The sequence below is a fragment of the Haliotis asinina genome, chromosome 8, assembly GCF_037392515.1.
Source record: "Haliotis asinina isolate JCU_RB_2024 chromosome 8, JCU_Hal_asi_v2, whole genome shotgun sequence".
Taxonomy (NCBI): Eukaryota; Metazoa; Mollusca; class Gastropoda; order Lepetellida; family Haliotidae; genus Haliotis; species Haliotis asinina.
In genome coordinates this window covers 18,378,602-18,394,869 of record NC_090287.1, presented here as the reverse complement: position 1 = coordinate 18,394,869, position 16,268 = coordinate 18,378,602, and the positions used below count along the sequence as shown (strand labels likewise).

Below are 16,268 nucleotides of genomic sequence, written 5' to 3'. Positions count from 1 at the left end.
TATTTTGTTACTCCATTTGTCGGCTCCGCATTCTCACAGTAGCCAATCAGTTAAGCTGCCATTACAATCAAGTTTGCCAGTGTCAACAAAGATAGGGGTCGCAGCAGTTGTGAAGGTTTGTTTGCAGTGTGTCTCAAATTTAGGGGAAAACATGCAGATGAATTGTTAAGTTTGAAACTTTAAAAATATATGCAAAAGTCCTTCTACCTCTTTCTGAGAACCTCTGCATGATTTGTGTTGCCAAGTTTAATCAGTTTGATTTTAAATTAAAAAGTTCTGTGATTGCTATGCTCAACTTCCCAATGTAGCTACCTATTTGGATAAAAAGTCAGTCAAGGGAGGTAATATAATTATCGGACCAAGCTTTTGACACATCCAGGGTATAGTGGAGGTTCACTGTAACGAATACCCTGGAGACATCGAGGATGTGCTATTGGCAGTATTCTAGTTATGTCCTGGTGTTCCATTATATGATAATGTGTTAGGAAAACTGACTTAGGCAAACTCATCCGGGCATTGGAACCACCGCACACAGTTTTCTGATGTGCCCAAGGGAGGCAACTCGGTAATGCGACTTGTGGTGGCTAAGGCAACTGGGCCTATCACCAAATCCCGACTTACACATGAAATATTCAGAACACTCAGACATTGTTAAAGTGACATGGGTGTGCAGCTACAGTACAATAGTGTTTTAACATTTCTATGAAATTCTTAAAATATGTTCAACAATGCCTGTGAAGGCCAGCACATAAAATAACTATCACATTGTTTTATAACATTTCTGTGGACGGAGAGAATTGCAGCTTTGTAGAAGCATGGAGGAACAAACAGCTACAATTTCACAGCTATTTCCTTGTTAGGGTATGTCTGTATGGTTATTGTTAACAGGTCAAGTTTAACAATTCAGATTAAAATGAACGTGTTCGTAATGACAAGTTAGACGAAACAAACCTCTCAGGCACCCTGTGAGTTGAATTTCAGTCCACTTGTAGCAATATCCAAGCAATATCATTGTTGAGGACATCAGAAAAAGGCTTCACATAATGCACACCTTTGGGGTATTGAACCCAGGCCTTCAGCAAGACACGCAAACACTTTACCCACTGGGCTACCCCAAGCAACATGTGACGATGACGATCAGCTCTTTTTCACTTTGTATGACAAATGTGCTTCACCTTTTGTATGAAGAGGTTTTCTTTGAGTGCTTTTGCTTGTAAAATTGATTTTGAATGGAAAATCATGAGAATATATAGAGATTCTGGAACAATCAACTTCCGGAATCAACAGATTTGAAAGATTTTTCCGACTTAAACCATGCTATGGTTCATTAACAATCCCCCGAAATTTTCCAGCAATGGCCAATAGTTGCATAAGAATGGACGGTGAATTCCTGGCACAAGAATCAGCTGCAACAACAATAACATGATATGATCCTAATATTTTAAGTCTCAAGAACACTTTTGTTTATAATTCCTGACTCACTCCTCCAAACCACCAAACAGTTCCACTCTTTTTGAAACATTGCTTTTGAATGGCATCTCAAAATCATCAAAGTCGACCTCCCAACCAAACCTGTCTCGCTTGACTTCTTTCTGCTCGATGAGGTCACGAGTGGTCGGTTGTTTGGTCCAAGCTTTGAGTGGGGTGTAGGTGATGTCTTCCCTCTCCTCCATGCCGCCCGCTAACGCAGATGCTGCACGCAGGATGGAGCCTTTACGCTGATGTGGGATGCCCTCATCGTGCGTGCGGTGCACTGGAGGCTGGCAACACAAAAGTGATGTTAACTGATATCTGTACAGACTTTACTAATTGTAATTTCTAGTCATGGCACTGTGTTGGCTTAGACCATGCCATTCTGCTTCTTTCAAATGTTCTTAACAATGATGTTTTAGTGAGTGAGTGGATGAGTTCTGTTTTCGCTTTTTTTATGTAGCGACATTCCTACAATATCACATCAAGGACATCAGAAATGGGCTTCACACATTGAACCCAAATGGGAAGCTAAACACTTCTCTTCAGCATGACGAGCAAACACTTTAACCCCTAGGCTACACCACTGCCCCTGAATATTAAGACAAACATGGGCTACAATTGCTAAAACCTAGCCATGTAGGCAACAGATGGTATTTCTTGCAGAGCGTGCATATGACTTTGCTTGTTTAGGGAACTGATGTATAGCAAGGAAATTAATACATTTAAAGACCTATTTTAGATGATCACCACCTGATATATCACATATACAGTTCACATCCCAATCTGAACTTCAAACATTTAATCTGACATTACCAGTACCAATGTCATTTCCAGATCACATGACAGTAATTATGACAAGAATTATCTCAAGACTGAGCATGGTTGCATGCCTCCTTTAGCAATATCCCAGCAATATCATGAGAAATGGGCTTCACACATTGCACCCATGTGGGTGTTTAAACCCAAGTTTCAGGGTGACGAGCTGACACTTTAACCGTTATGCTACCCCAATGCCACTATTATTACAAGACAATGATGTAGAACACACATAATGAAGAAAGATTTTCTTATTTCTGGAAAGAAGTAAAAGAACAAGTGATTTACACTGAGTACATCTGAGACCATAGTACATGGTCTCTGAGTACAGAAACAAGGAAGAATCATGTGTTATTTAACATCCAAACCAACAATAAACTGTTGAAATAACCGACTTTGCACTTAAGAAACAGAACATGATTACTTGTGATTGCAAACTTTTAAAGTAAACAACACAGCCCTTTAGACATCCTGTATTCATGACACATAAATGGACGATCATCACATGTGAGTAAAGGATTTTACAGTAAAGACAATGACTCACTGTTATAAGGAATTGATTGTAATGTGTACTCTAGAAATCAACACGACTGTTAAGGTTCACAGAGCTTCTATAAGACGTTTGTACTGTCACACATATTACGGACACTGCACACGGTTAACGATGAAATAAAGGCACCAGACATGTACACAACACGATACAATATTCAGCCACGATAAGTCATCAAATCCTTGATAACACAGAACAAAGAATCTCAAGTCTGTAATGATAAATACAGTCTCCTACCACGAGTCTGGTACAGGATACATGATGCTAGGATAGCCCATCTAATGAAATTACACTTCAGAATGTAAAATATTTCTGTGAAAATTTACTGACACGAAAGATCAAAACATTGACTGCACTTCCAAATTGTTAGCAAGTAAGGCCAGTGTATTTATCAAACCAGATATTGAGATAGAATATTTGACAGTCAAGCATGGTATTATCCAGGCTGAGTTTATTGTGATGCGAGTGTTTCACCAGCTCAAAGATTAAGTGATAATTTCTTTCCTTTGATTGATGCATATCAACAGAAAGTAACACAGGAAAGGCATTAAGGTCACAATTCTTGGCCATACATATGCAAAAGCCTTTCCAGACCAATACATATAGAGAACGTATAGCCATGACTATGTTGTAGAATGTCGCATTCAGCAATATTCCAGCTATATGACAGCAGTCTGTACATAATCGAGTCTGAGACATTCAATAAAGTGATCAACAGCATAAGCACCAGAGCTTCACGGGTATATGGGTCGGAGACATGACTGACTGTATCACGTAAAATATTACATAATGTTCACCGTGTTGAAGGCTTTTTTCACTTGTTATATGCATTGTTGCTTTCAGATCTATAAAATGTTGTTACCCAAAACACACATGCATGCATGCATGTACACATACACGCACGCACACACACGCACACGCAGGCACACACACACACGCACACACACACACACGCACGCACACGCACGCACACACACGCACACGCACGCACACACACGCACACACACGCACACAAACATAGAGAGAGGCCATGAGATAGGATATACATCTTGTTGCCATCTGGTATATACCATGCTGTTGTTATGTAAACATGCGGCTTATAGCCTATATGGCAAGTTGATGCAGTTATCACATTTAAACCATTTACTGCCCCAGTATTAGTAAAGCCAGCACTGCAGATCTTACACACAGTTGTCAGTGATAATGAAGAAAACACCATTCTACACATGCATGTGTAAAGCGTCATATATGTACAAGATTTTTTCTCCAAAAGAGTGGAATCAGATAATTCTCAGATTAGGGGAGCCAAAGACACGGAACACTCATAGATTACCACACATCACCACCTGTTAGTCATCAAAATCAAGGTCCTCCATGTCAATATCATCGAGATCTACCTCAACTGCATCGTCCACCTTAGGCTGACAACATAAACAGTTCAATAGTTGATCATCAGCTGTTTCACCTACCTGTACCACCCACAGTACAGGGATACTACTGTTTAACACATAACTAGCATCTAAAGGATGATTGCTGATGGCAGAGTTCTGAGTGACAGTGGTTAAAGATATCTGGCCTAATACATTAAGCTGGTAGGTGACAAAAATAAAAAAATACAAATTACAATTTCAAATATTTCTTCAGTATGACATTATTATGCAGTTAACAAAAACAGGGGGCAGAATGTTCTAAGATAGATTTTCATCTGGTGCATATTATAGTATTTTGAATAATATATTCACACTGAAGGCAAAAGAACATAACATATTGCGTATTTCTGTTAGCAATTAAAAAAAATGTCCATAGTTTCTTTTTTACATTTCATTTTGTTGGAGTTGGTCAAGTCTGGCCAAACAAAAACTCAGTGTATCAAGACAGATTCATTAGCAGGATCACTATCTCATTCTCCTACTGTGTGTTTTCCTCATTAGACTGACAATGTGCGTAAAATCTGCTCATACAATGTCATAAGCATTAATCTGAAAGCAATATTTAAAGCATACATATCTGTTAATAAACGATTCATGCCTATATCTGCAATCATTACCTTGACATGTCTAACAGTATCCTGAATGTGCTGTATAGAACAAATGATACAAGTCAGAACACAAGTGAGTGACTTGGGCATACTGGTGCTTCAGGCACTATTTCAGTTATACACAGCGTGTCACCTTGAAGTGTGAGGGTAGCTTGACGTGATGCAGGTTCTAAACATTTATCACAAGGACAGGTATGATGATGACAAACCAAGAATCATACACATTTGAACCCAAGATCACTGGATCCTGACCTGACAAAGGGACACAATTGAATTAAAGCCCTCTCGACAACTTTATTACTTTTGCTCCATGAAATTGGAAAAAAATGGCTCACACATTTGAATTAAAAAACACCCTACCTGTTTATTTTGATCATTAGATGTTAGGTAATAGAAATCCTAAAATACACATAGACAGGTTTATATATATATATATCTACCAGTACCATGACTATCAATACCCTGACAACAGGTAAATACATTAGTTTTTCAACCACTTCTATACCGGTTATCCCTGCTCCCTCAACCAAAGGGAATACTGGTTCATGGTGTATACAAGTGTTACGTATATTTAGTCTACATAAGCAGGAGCCCAGTTACAGGGAGAGGCTTGGAGAAAGCATACAGCTAGCCTAGGAGTGTGTGTAACTTACAGCAGTGCTACTGACTGGTTATAGCATGGCCCTACAGCAGAGGAACAACAGTCAGTGCTTCTGAGTTTCAGCAACTGGAGATTACACTTGACATCCATATAATGTTCAAGCTGCTTACACTCGACATTGATATAATGTATGGAGTTGTACAATCAGGGAAGCAGGTTGTATTTTCCAGCAATAACCAAAGCAATAAATCATTATTAAGATGCACTTTGTAAATATGCCAATACTTTAGTAGACATAAAGAGCTATTTTACAGACATATACCACAACTACAAATACACTTTGAAAATGTAAATTTGTCATAATTAATCTAAACATTCTAAATTACAGTTCCTCCTAAAAATTAATTTCACAACATTATAGGTACTATCAAAGCTGTTGATATGAAATATGAGGCTAAGAAGTTCGGGAGAAAGTCCAAGCTATTTCTGTTGTGATAATACCTGAAACAAGCCTACTGTATACTACAGCTTAGGGATCATGCACACAACAGAACCTAACTTACCAAAGGTGAGCCTGTTTCTTTTCCCTCCCCTGGAGCAGATGAGGGTCTCTTAGCTTTGGGTCCCCCACTCTTCTTGGCCCCCTTCTTCTTCTTGTCCCCTGGGGGTGGCATGGAGTCCCACTTCTTCTGTACCACATCCAGACAGCGGGGATCAGCCCAGGACTGAGCAATGTCCATTGGGTTGTGACCTACACAATCAATGATACAGTGATACAAAATGGTACAGTGATACAAGTCATGTATACTGTAATGCCTGAAAAGAAAAACAGCATAAACACTATCCCTGACCAAACCATGTATATACATGTTATTTCTAAAGGACAAGAACCCAGCATTATCACTTTCACTGCAATGCGGAACATTAGAATGCTACATATATAATAATAGACCAAACTGAATGATAGAAGCAATTGTTAACAATAGAAACTGTCATATTAAACCTAAAGAAAAGATAGGCACTCTTGTCACTTTATGTTGTCAGAAAAACTTGATAATGTGTGAAATAAATCCACACAGTAAGTTGAGTAAGTTCATGTAACTTTAGTAGTTCATTGTTGAAATCTCAGTAATTCCTAAGCAAACTTGTCCCTATTTGATGCAATTTGAAATAAGATGGAAACCCTCAGCCAAAGCTCTACAAATATCAGTTTAAGTCACAAATTTCTTTACACATTTTAGATCATGACAGGTAACATCAATTTACTGATTTTCTAAATTTCAAACGTTTTTGAAAAACTAGTCTCGATTTAAGTGTGTGTGCTACCCACTAAGAAGAAAAGCATTGACCATGGACCAATGAACTTCCACATAGTCCTGTTTAGTTTTTCAGCTATCCACCAATTATGATAAGGAAGGCTGGAATGAAGTCCCTGGAATGAAGGAGTACTCTTGGAGGAAACAACTGACCTTTTCTGTTCTCTGTCTGCACCTTGGCTCCCTTGTCTATCAGCTTCTGGACAACAGTGTCCCGTGAGCTCTCGATGGCCCGGGTTAGGGGAGTGCCACCACCCATGGTGGAGGCATCGATCTCAGCCCCATGGTCCAACAACAAGTCTACAACGTCCAGCTGGCCAGCATGGCAGGCGTGATGAAGTGGCGTCCACTTGAAGTTGTCACGGGCATTCACGCTTGCCCTATAGAAACAGAATATGTTACTGACATCAGGCATTTTCCTTACAGGCATATAACATGGATGTGCATATATAATGAGAGAAAAAAATAAAAGAACAGGAAAATTCAAGTGTTCCTTTAATGTATTCCAGTTTTTAATCATCAGATTTGAATAGCACTGTTGAACGAAATCTGAGAATAAATAAAAAGGAAAACTGCAATGAAGTGGTGCTCCCTTATTTGTTTCCCTCAGTGTATAACCAGGTTATCCTAGTTTTAATCAGGTATTACGGACTTGTAATGCCTGGAATCACAAACTGAACACAAAATATGGGTAAAAGGTTCCTCCTCTGCACCTAAATTCCCAAAGCTAACTGTGCTGAAAGGACCTCTTCTGTCCTTGACTCCACTCTAAGACACAAACAAAGGGCAATAAGGGTCCCTGTAAACTGATGTTCTCACTGAAGCTCAAACACGCGTTCCACCCATCATATCCAGCTACACCATTATAAGGAATGGAGCATTCTAAAGCAAAAACTACTTGTTCTCAAATTCTTAAAGATGAGTGAATGTCTCATTCCTTCATTTTCACATCCCCCTTTTCACAAATACTGCTCAAAAGAAGTTAAGGTGTTCAAAATTTCGTATTACGTCCTTTAATTTGTCATGCCATGACATATAATATGACAGAGTATCATCAGTAATGTGAAAGAACTGTGTGGTTGTAAATTTCTTTTTAGTGATATAGCTTCTACATGAATCAGTTTTTGATCTGACTATTAGCATACTAAAGCAGCCTGTTGTCAGCATACCCATTCTCAATGAGGAACTTGGCCATGTCAATGAGGCCACCCTGGCATGCCACCATGAGCGGTGTCTTGTAATACTTGTCCCTCGTGTCCACTGGGATACCTTTCGAAATTGCAGTCTTCAGTGAATCAAAATCCCTCATCTTGGTTGCCTCGGTGATGTTGAGATACGTTTTGTCTGGGTGTTTCAAGTACCAGGCTGAATCATCCTGGAGAGGATGAGAAGGTGGGTTGTCGCGGTCGAACCGACCTGTGTCCGTGAAGTGTATGTGTCTGGGAATAAACATTTCGGGTGGTCCACCCCCGAATGTCCTTGCCCCTTCCTCCTGCACACAGATTGGCATGACCAGCTTGAATTTGCCCTTCTTCTTTCCTTTCTTCCCACCTTTCTTCTTCTTTTTCTTCTTCCCTTCAAATGCACTCATCAAATAATTTTTATTGACCCATTTTTTCGCAGCAAAGAAGTCATTATAGTCCACCTTTCCATCCCGAGCTTTGTCATGAATTGTCACAATTTTTCTAAGTTCATCTTCGTCTGCTGGTGCCTTTAACCCAACAATCGTATCTACAACATCATCCTTTGGTATAGTGCCCACCTCGTCAGGGTCGTATTTCCTGAACATATCTCCCAGGGTTTTCTGTCGTTCGTAAACCCAGTCATACAGTGCAATTATCCATGGGTCATTGTTCTTGCCACTCTTCCCAAAGGACTTTTCTGCCTTCCTACATTCCTTCAATGCTTCTTTGTGGCCTTCATCCTTTGCAATGACTTTTGGTGTAAGGCCTTCATTGTTTTTTGGTTTTGGGTTGCAACCTGAAAAAAACAACTGGGTTTAATGCTGTTCTGAACAGTATAAATTATATGACAGCGTGTCTGACAAGTGCTAGAGTATGACCCTAACTTACTGTACTTATAATCAGCAATCCTGCAGTATGTTCATACATGGACACATTCTAGCTAGTTCTGTACATGTACCAGTTTCTCCATTACCCAAAGGACATTTCAGCCAATATCAGTGTGGCATGATTGTTTAACTCACCAACAGTATGTGATACTATACCATCAGACTGTCCTGAATGTGTGATATAGCCAGCTCCTTCTCACCTCTCTGTGACAGAAACTTGCAGCACATGCCGTGACCAGCCTTGGCTGCCACGTGAATCGGATTGTTCCCCTCTGCATTCGTCTGGTTGAACTCCGCACCGTAGCCCGCCATACAGGCCAGCACCTCGAAGTGACCGCCAGCGGCTGCGAAATGTGCTGCGTGGTTGCGGCGGATGTCAATGCCATTGACCTGTCCTCCACCTTCAAGTATCGCTCTGACAACCTTCACATTTCCTGCACTGGATGCTGCCATCAAGGCTGTCCGTCCACTCTTCTACAACCACCAAACACACCTAGATGGTATTTGTTATCCGTACAAATTATCTACTTCTGGCCAATGGAATGTTTTGGACCAGCAGAAATGACCTTACCTCTCTCCTCATGCATGCTGAATTTAATATTTAGGCCCATACCCGTTTTACAGGTTTTGTCAAATATTTTTAGTGGTCAACCATATGTCAATCTAATAATACACAATTAGGTTTATAGGTCATATTTCAAGACCTTGGAATCAAACTACATTCCTCACAGCTCCCAAATTAAAACACAACGAAGAATCTAAAGTAACAGAAAGTATTTATCAACAGAAGTGGTCTCTTCTCTTACATCCTGTGTAATACCAGGTCTTACATTCAGTTTACTGTTGGGCCTTACATCCTGTGTAATACCAGGTCTTACATTCAGTTTACTGTTGGGCCTTACATCCTGTGTAATACCAGGTCTTACATTCAGTTTACTGTTGGGCCTTACATCCTGTGTAATACCAGGTCTTACATTCAGTTTACTGTTGGGCCTTACATCCTGTGTAATACCAGGTCGTACATTCAGTTTACTGTTGGGCCTTACATCCTGTGTAATACCAGGTCGTACATTCACTTTACTGTTGGGCCTTACATCCTGTGTAATACCAGGTCTTACATTCAGTTTACTGTTGGGCCTTACATCCTGTGTAATACCAGGTCTTACATTCAGTTTACTGTTGGGCCTTACATCCTGTGTAATACCAGGTCGTACATTCACTTTACTGTTGGGCCTTACATCCTGTGTAATACCAGGTCGTACATTCACTTTACTGTTGGGCCTTACATCCTGTGTAATACCAGGTCTTACATTCAGTTTACTGTTGGGCCTTACATCCTGTGTAATACCAGGTCGTACATTCAGTTTACTGTTGGGCCTTACATCCTGTGTAATACCAGGTCTTACATTCAGTTTACTGTTGGGCCTTACATCCTGTGTAATACCAGGTCTTACATTCAGTTTACTGTTGGGCCTTACATCCTGTGTAATACCAGGTCGTACATTCAGTTTACTGTTGGGCCTTACATCCTGTGTAATACCAGGTCGTACATTCAGTTTACTGTTGGGCCTTACATCCTGTGTAATACCAGGTCTTACATTCAGTTTACTGTTGGGCCTTACATCCTGTGTAATACCAGGTCTTACATTCAGTTTACTGTTGGGCCTTACATCCTGTGTAATACCAGGTCTTACATTCAGTTTACTGTTGGGCCTTACATCCTGTGTTTTATCAGGTCTTACATTCAGATTACTGTTGGGCCTTACATCCTCTGTATCCTTACCTCTACTTTACTGTTTGGGTCGGCTCCTTTCTGCAGCAGCAACAGACACATGTCCTCATTCTCCTGAGCAGTCTCACATGAAAACAGGAAGACAGGACATCCATCCTTGGCAACATTGTTCAGTTCCGCCCCATTGCTAACGGCAACCTCCATACACTTGGCGTGACGCTGTGTTGGTGATATGCAGTAGAAGATGATACCTGGATAACAAGCAATCACACATTATTACACTGTTGTGTCACTAGTCAGACAACATACGGGACATTGGTTTACTTGTGCTACTAATCAGATAACACCTGAGACACAAGTTTAGGCATGGCACTAGTCAGATAACACCTGGGACAATGGTCTATTTGTGGCATTAGTGTGATAACACCTGGGTCACTGGTCTAGTTGTGTCATGGGTCAAATACCACCTGGGGAACAGTTTAGTTGCAGCCCTAGTCAGGTGACACTTGAGGCACTAGTTTAGTTGTAGCACTAGTCAGATAACACAAGGGACACTGGTTTACTAGTGGCACTAGTCAAATAACAGAAACACCTGGGTCACTGGTTTTTTTTTTTATGGCACTAGTCAGTTAGCACCTGGGACACAGATATAGTTGTGGCACTAGTTAAATAACACCTGGGACACGGATTTAGTTGCGGTACTAGTCACGTAAGATCTGGGACACAGGTTTAGTTGTGGCACTAGTCAGACAACACCTGGAACACTGGTTTAGTTGTCCTCCTACAGATCCTCCTACAGGCATCAACATGCCCACCTCGCCACAGCTAATCAACAGGTAACCAAAACACCAATAGGCTACGATGGTCAGCTGATTGGTTAGAAACTCACCTGGATCAATAATGGACACATCAAGCAACTAACATGAAATGTCTGCCTGACTCAAGATAATTAATGACAGATATTGGTGCTACTTACTCCTGATTTTCACTTGGATTTGATTGACTAAGGTGAAACTGTGAGAAGCTGTGTTTTGGTCAATGACATATATAAACTCAGCAGTGTCACTACTCATTTAAGTGTAATTCCATTAACAAATAGCTTGAGACACTCATCAAGAAATTATGAACATGAAAGATTAACAAGAGATTTAACTGCTATGGTATAAATACACATTGACTTAAAGAAGGTTATTAAAAAAGTATGGCTTTTAGTTTATGCAATGTTTTAATGGCCCATCTATTGAACACTGATGTATTTCATGTAAAGGAATATGAATGGTGCACGCACACATGCACACACACACGCATGCACGCATGCACGCACAAACGCACAAACGCACGAACACACTAACGCATGCACGCAAGTGGTTAATTGTAGGAAAATCTCGTAATGTCTCTTGCTACAGTAAGTGTTTCAGTATTTCAGTTGTATCAGTGTTAAATATTCTTGTTTGAGTAGCATTCTAGGTGTTGATGAGTCTAAAATGAAACAGAGAAACAAATATGCTGGCAACTTTAGCTGCCATTGAGGTCTTATTAACACTGTTTCATTTTGAATTGGGGTAGCCCTCAAGAACCTCCACACCCTAAGTCATTAAATTTCCAACTGCACCTTCATTATTCTTTGACCATGTTTCTCAGGAAGGTGGGCTCTTAGTGCAATATCATGCAATAATACAAAATGTTGTCTAGCGCTCTATTACAACACTACCAATCATCCAAACTGTAGATCATGTAACACTACATATAAAACCAAGGCACCATGAAAGACTCCACTGATCAGCATTGAGCTCCTGGGACCCATGGAAACAATGCCTGGGCCCAGACAACATATAAATTAGTCTGTACAGCTGGGAGCATCCATGTCGATGTGTATTTGTCTGTTTGTCTTGTAGCTCTCCACGGAGATAACAATAATTACCAGTCGTTAATTTGCCACACGGAATTAATTATTAATGCTGAGGGATACCACAGGTGTACAAGAAGGAGAAAACAGACAAAAAATGAATTGATATTTCATGTGCATACTGGGGAATTACTACTGGAGGAGAGGATGTGTACTAGCTGACATCCAGCACCTGCTGAAGACAATGTTAGGTTCGCTATTGTAAAACAGTGAACCCTTGTTGATTCAAACTCCCTTCACATGATGCAGGGAGCAAAGGTACTGTGCGAGTCCCTATGGTCCATTGTATGGTGATCACCCTCAGGTGTCGACGATCTAAAACTTGTAGTGTCTATAGTATAGAATTACATGGTAGTCCTAATATCCATACTTGTTGCTTTCACTGTCTTTTGTCTACAGGCTTTCATATATAGAATTTATGTCATACGAATCTACAACATGTTTTCGTCATGATATGGGTGGAATATTTGGCTATAAATCCTATCTCACTCAAATTCACTGACTTAGCTCGAGAAGACCTAACACTATTGATCCCAGCAGAATACTTATTGATATTAACTCTAATGACAGAGGAACATCATTGGGTTTATAAAGGTATTTGTAAAGGCAAAAGTACCAAAAGCAAAAAGCTTAACAACTATTTTATGTACACTAGAATGATAAAAAAACACATTTGAAACTCATTTTTCAATAACTATACTGTACTGTTTTATGACCTGCATGATATTCCAGCTATATGATGGTAGTCTGGATCAGACAATCCCGTGATTCATGTACAGGTGCTCTATGCTCGGTACCCCAGATATTCTGCATGTGACTCACATGAAATGTTCCCTGGATGAATATAAGCTTAAATGGTACTTTTAATTCAAGGGTCATATTTAATAGTCTTGTTAATATGTTATATTCACAACTGTTCAAAAATATTCCACAAAATAATTTTCTAAAATATGTCTAAACCAACTCAGAAAAGACAGAAACTAAATTTGTGGAAATAATGTGCACATCATCAGTTGTGAGCTTCATACTCTGACCTATGGTAGCCAGTCATGAGTGAGTGAATTAATATTTTACATTACACCTGTGCTTTTCTCAGCTTTTAAGAAGCACAAGGCTAGTCAAAAGAGTTATATATACAGATCACAAGCAGGTCTAACAAAACTTAATCAAAATCAAAAGATGTACAAATAAACATGTACAAAAAGCAAAACAGTTTTCCTTTGAAAGGAACAAATACTCGAACAAGCAACTGCACACATCATAGATTCCACAGAACAAACATAATTATTAAATACATTGTGAAATAACAATGATAAATATTTCCAGCTGAATACAGCCAGTTGTTTAATGCTCTGTACAAGTTAATGATGCATGCTGTTGACAGTGCTGTATTTATCTGGTGTACATTATTAAGCTAATTACTCACCCTTTCCCTCAAGATCTGTCAGGCCGAGATTGGCACTAGCCTTGACTAGTTTCTCAAGACAGTGGACATGGCCGTACTCTGCTGCCCTCATTGCTGCAGTGCGTCCCTGTAAGGAGCCCACAAATCTGGCATGCTAATGATTGGGATATTTGTGGAAAAGTATACTTTTTTCTCTTTACAAAGCAAACTTTAATGAAAAGCAGTCATTTGCTTGGTTCTATTTCTAGTTTAGATATAACAAGTTATCAGATCTGTTTTAAGCATGTGCAAGTCTTGAAATAGTAAGACTAAATATATAATTCCTCAAAAATGAAGACCCCAGTCTCAACCATGATAATTAACTGTAGGAACTTTATTACTGTTTTGATTCTGATGATGTTCATATTTGTCAGTTTTGACAGAAAAACATTTACAAACTTTTCTTGAATCTGGAAATGCTATTGACAACCCAGACATCTTCAATTCCTCAAAGCAGAGTAAAATTCCGTTTTAAAAAAATGTATTGTTTACACTCATTATGTTGGGATTTTGTCATAACGACCAGAGCTGTGTTCTCCACTGTTCACATAACACACAGCTCTTAACAAAAAGCAATCTGCAACCATGGTGAGTATATAACTGTAACTTTAGCTTATACGTTTTCTACTCTTGTACCAAACAAAATCATACTTAATATGTCTTGTTTGCAGGGAGAGGGCGTACGAGATAATTAGTAGTAGTTTTACTTTTAACATGTACATGAATACATTCCTGCAGTTTTCACGTGCAGTCTCATACATGGTTATTTGGGTATCTGTAGAAAATGATTAAAATAATAGTGCATATTCATAATGCAATCATTTCCATGTTTGCCACATGCTCAAGGCGCTACAAATAGGTAACTCATGGGAAACATACTTACTGGGTTTTTTCCTCATAAATAACCACATTTATTCAACATTAATGTCAGAAACTTAAACTGATGAAAAAGATTATATATTTATTCTTACCTTGAAATCCATCACATCTGGGTGAGCGCCGAGATCGAGCAGAAATTCAATCATTTCATCATCGTTAGCGATCGCAGCAACACTCAGGGCCGTGGTGCCTTCGGTTGGATCGTTGTAGTTGATCAGGTGAGGGAGACCGCTCAAAGTTAGCTTCTCGATTTGTTGTCGGTCTCTTTCTCGAACGCATTGCAATAATTTACACACTTGCAACGTTTCAAGTCTATTTTGTGCGACTGGCATCTTGAATGATTGCGATTTCTACACGACACATACAAAAATTGATGACAAAGTGATTGATTTGTTGAGTCTTATTCACCGTAACCCTGAAATGTAAATAACACAAATAGGATTATGTGTTTGATTGGTGACAAGCTGCCCCAAGTTTACTGTCACCAGTAGAAAGTACTTCTGGGACTCTTCGATAGTGTCATCTAGATTCTAGGAACTGTATGACAATAACCATAGATGATAAACTAAGTTTGACTTGGTTTCAAGTCATGTCCCCCAGTACTCCATCTTGTCGCCAGGTCACCGACATAGAATGGAGGTTGTTGACAGTTTCCATGGCACACGCGCACCTGCCACCTGGGAATCAGGGGGAGGTAACTCTGTAGTGACAGTATTAAGCTGTCTTGATTTGCGAAATCGATCTCACACATTTTCTCATAAATAATTTCGCTGCCCGCTGTTCCTTTTATCGGGCATTTGTGGTTCATGAGAGTAGGTGGGCTAAACGGAGAGAGAATCTGTGAAACAACTAGACGGAAACACGAAAGAAGGCTATAAATAATTGGCCTATCTGTCTTTATCATGTGGGGGAACCGGCGCTGCTGAGAAGATACCAATTAGATTAGATATATGTTTAATTACAAATATGTCATTTGCAGAATATCAAACGGCTACATAGAAATGCCATAAATGTTGATACCTGATAATGGACTTTTGTAGTAACTGTAGGTAAGCTTCTGAGACCGTGTTTTAATTATTCATACATGCCAGTTAGGAGATTTTAGGAGTACTTTTAAACTCAACCGAGACACCTTCTCATTTTCTATGATTGTAAGAGGACATGCTCACGGTGGATACGATTGAAATTTGATGAACATGACAATAATTATCATATATTGGATTACAGTGCACTCTGCCCAACTCGGACTCCGTCTTTTCTGGATTGCTGTATACACCGGACCAAACTTACGATCCCGACGTAATCCTGAAATACTGGAAATTTCTGTGTAACTCGGACATGTAATTTAGTCTGTTTAGTCGGATCCAAGTCGGCCCGAATTAGACAGAGTGCATTGTATATATATGATTAAAACGGTTGTGTGTTGTGACAAAACATACGTA

General features: G+C 39.6%; 1 protein-coding gene across 1 annotated transcript; it reads right to left on the bottom strand.

The window, feature by feature from the left end:
- Window positions 1-1,307: 1,307 nt before the first annotated feature.
- Window positions 1,308-15,461, bottom strand: LOC137295029 (ankyrin repeat and EF-hand domain-containing protein 1-like). Its single transcript, XM_067826288.1, has 8 exons — window positions 14,919-15,461; window positions 13,930-14,035; window positions 10,649-10,848; window positions 9,066-9,339; window positions 7,964-8,774; window positions 6,948-7,174; window positions 6,042-6,229; window positions 1,308-1,760 (listed from the first exon to the last, which is right to left on the bottom strand). The coding sequence occupies exons 1-8, from the start codon at window positions 15,156-15,158 to the stop codon at window positions 1,479-1,481; spliced, it is 2,328 nt and encodes a 775-aa protein (XP_067682389.1). The 5' UTR covers window positions 15,159-15,461; the 3' UTR covers window positions 1,308-1,478.
- Between the last annotated feature and the right edge of the window lie 807 nt (window positions 15,462-16,268).

What these genes read in the sequence shown, in the direction of transcription:
- LOC137295029 (XM_067826288.1), bottom strand. Translation starts at nt 15,158, where the DNA reads ATGCCAGTCGCACAAAATAGACTTGAAACGTTGCAAGTGTGTAAATTA. An exon ending in CAGATGTGATGGATTTCAAG is followed by an intron (nt 14,036 to 14,918) that starts GTAAGAATAAAT and finishes GGCTCCTTACAG; the next exon opens with GGACGCACTGCAGCAATGAG. An exon ending in CAAGTTTCTGTCACAGAGAG is followed by an intron (nt 8,775 to 9,065) that starts GTGAGAAGGAGC and finishes TGTTTTTTTCAG; the next exon opens with GTTGCAACCCAAAACCAAAA.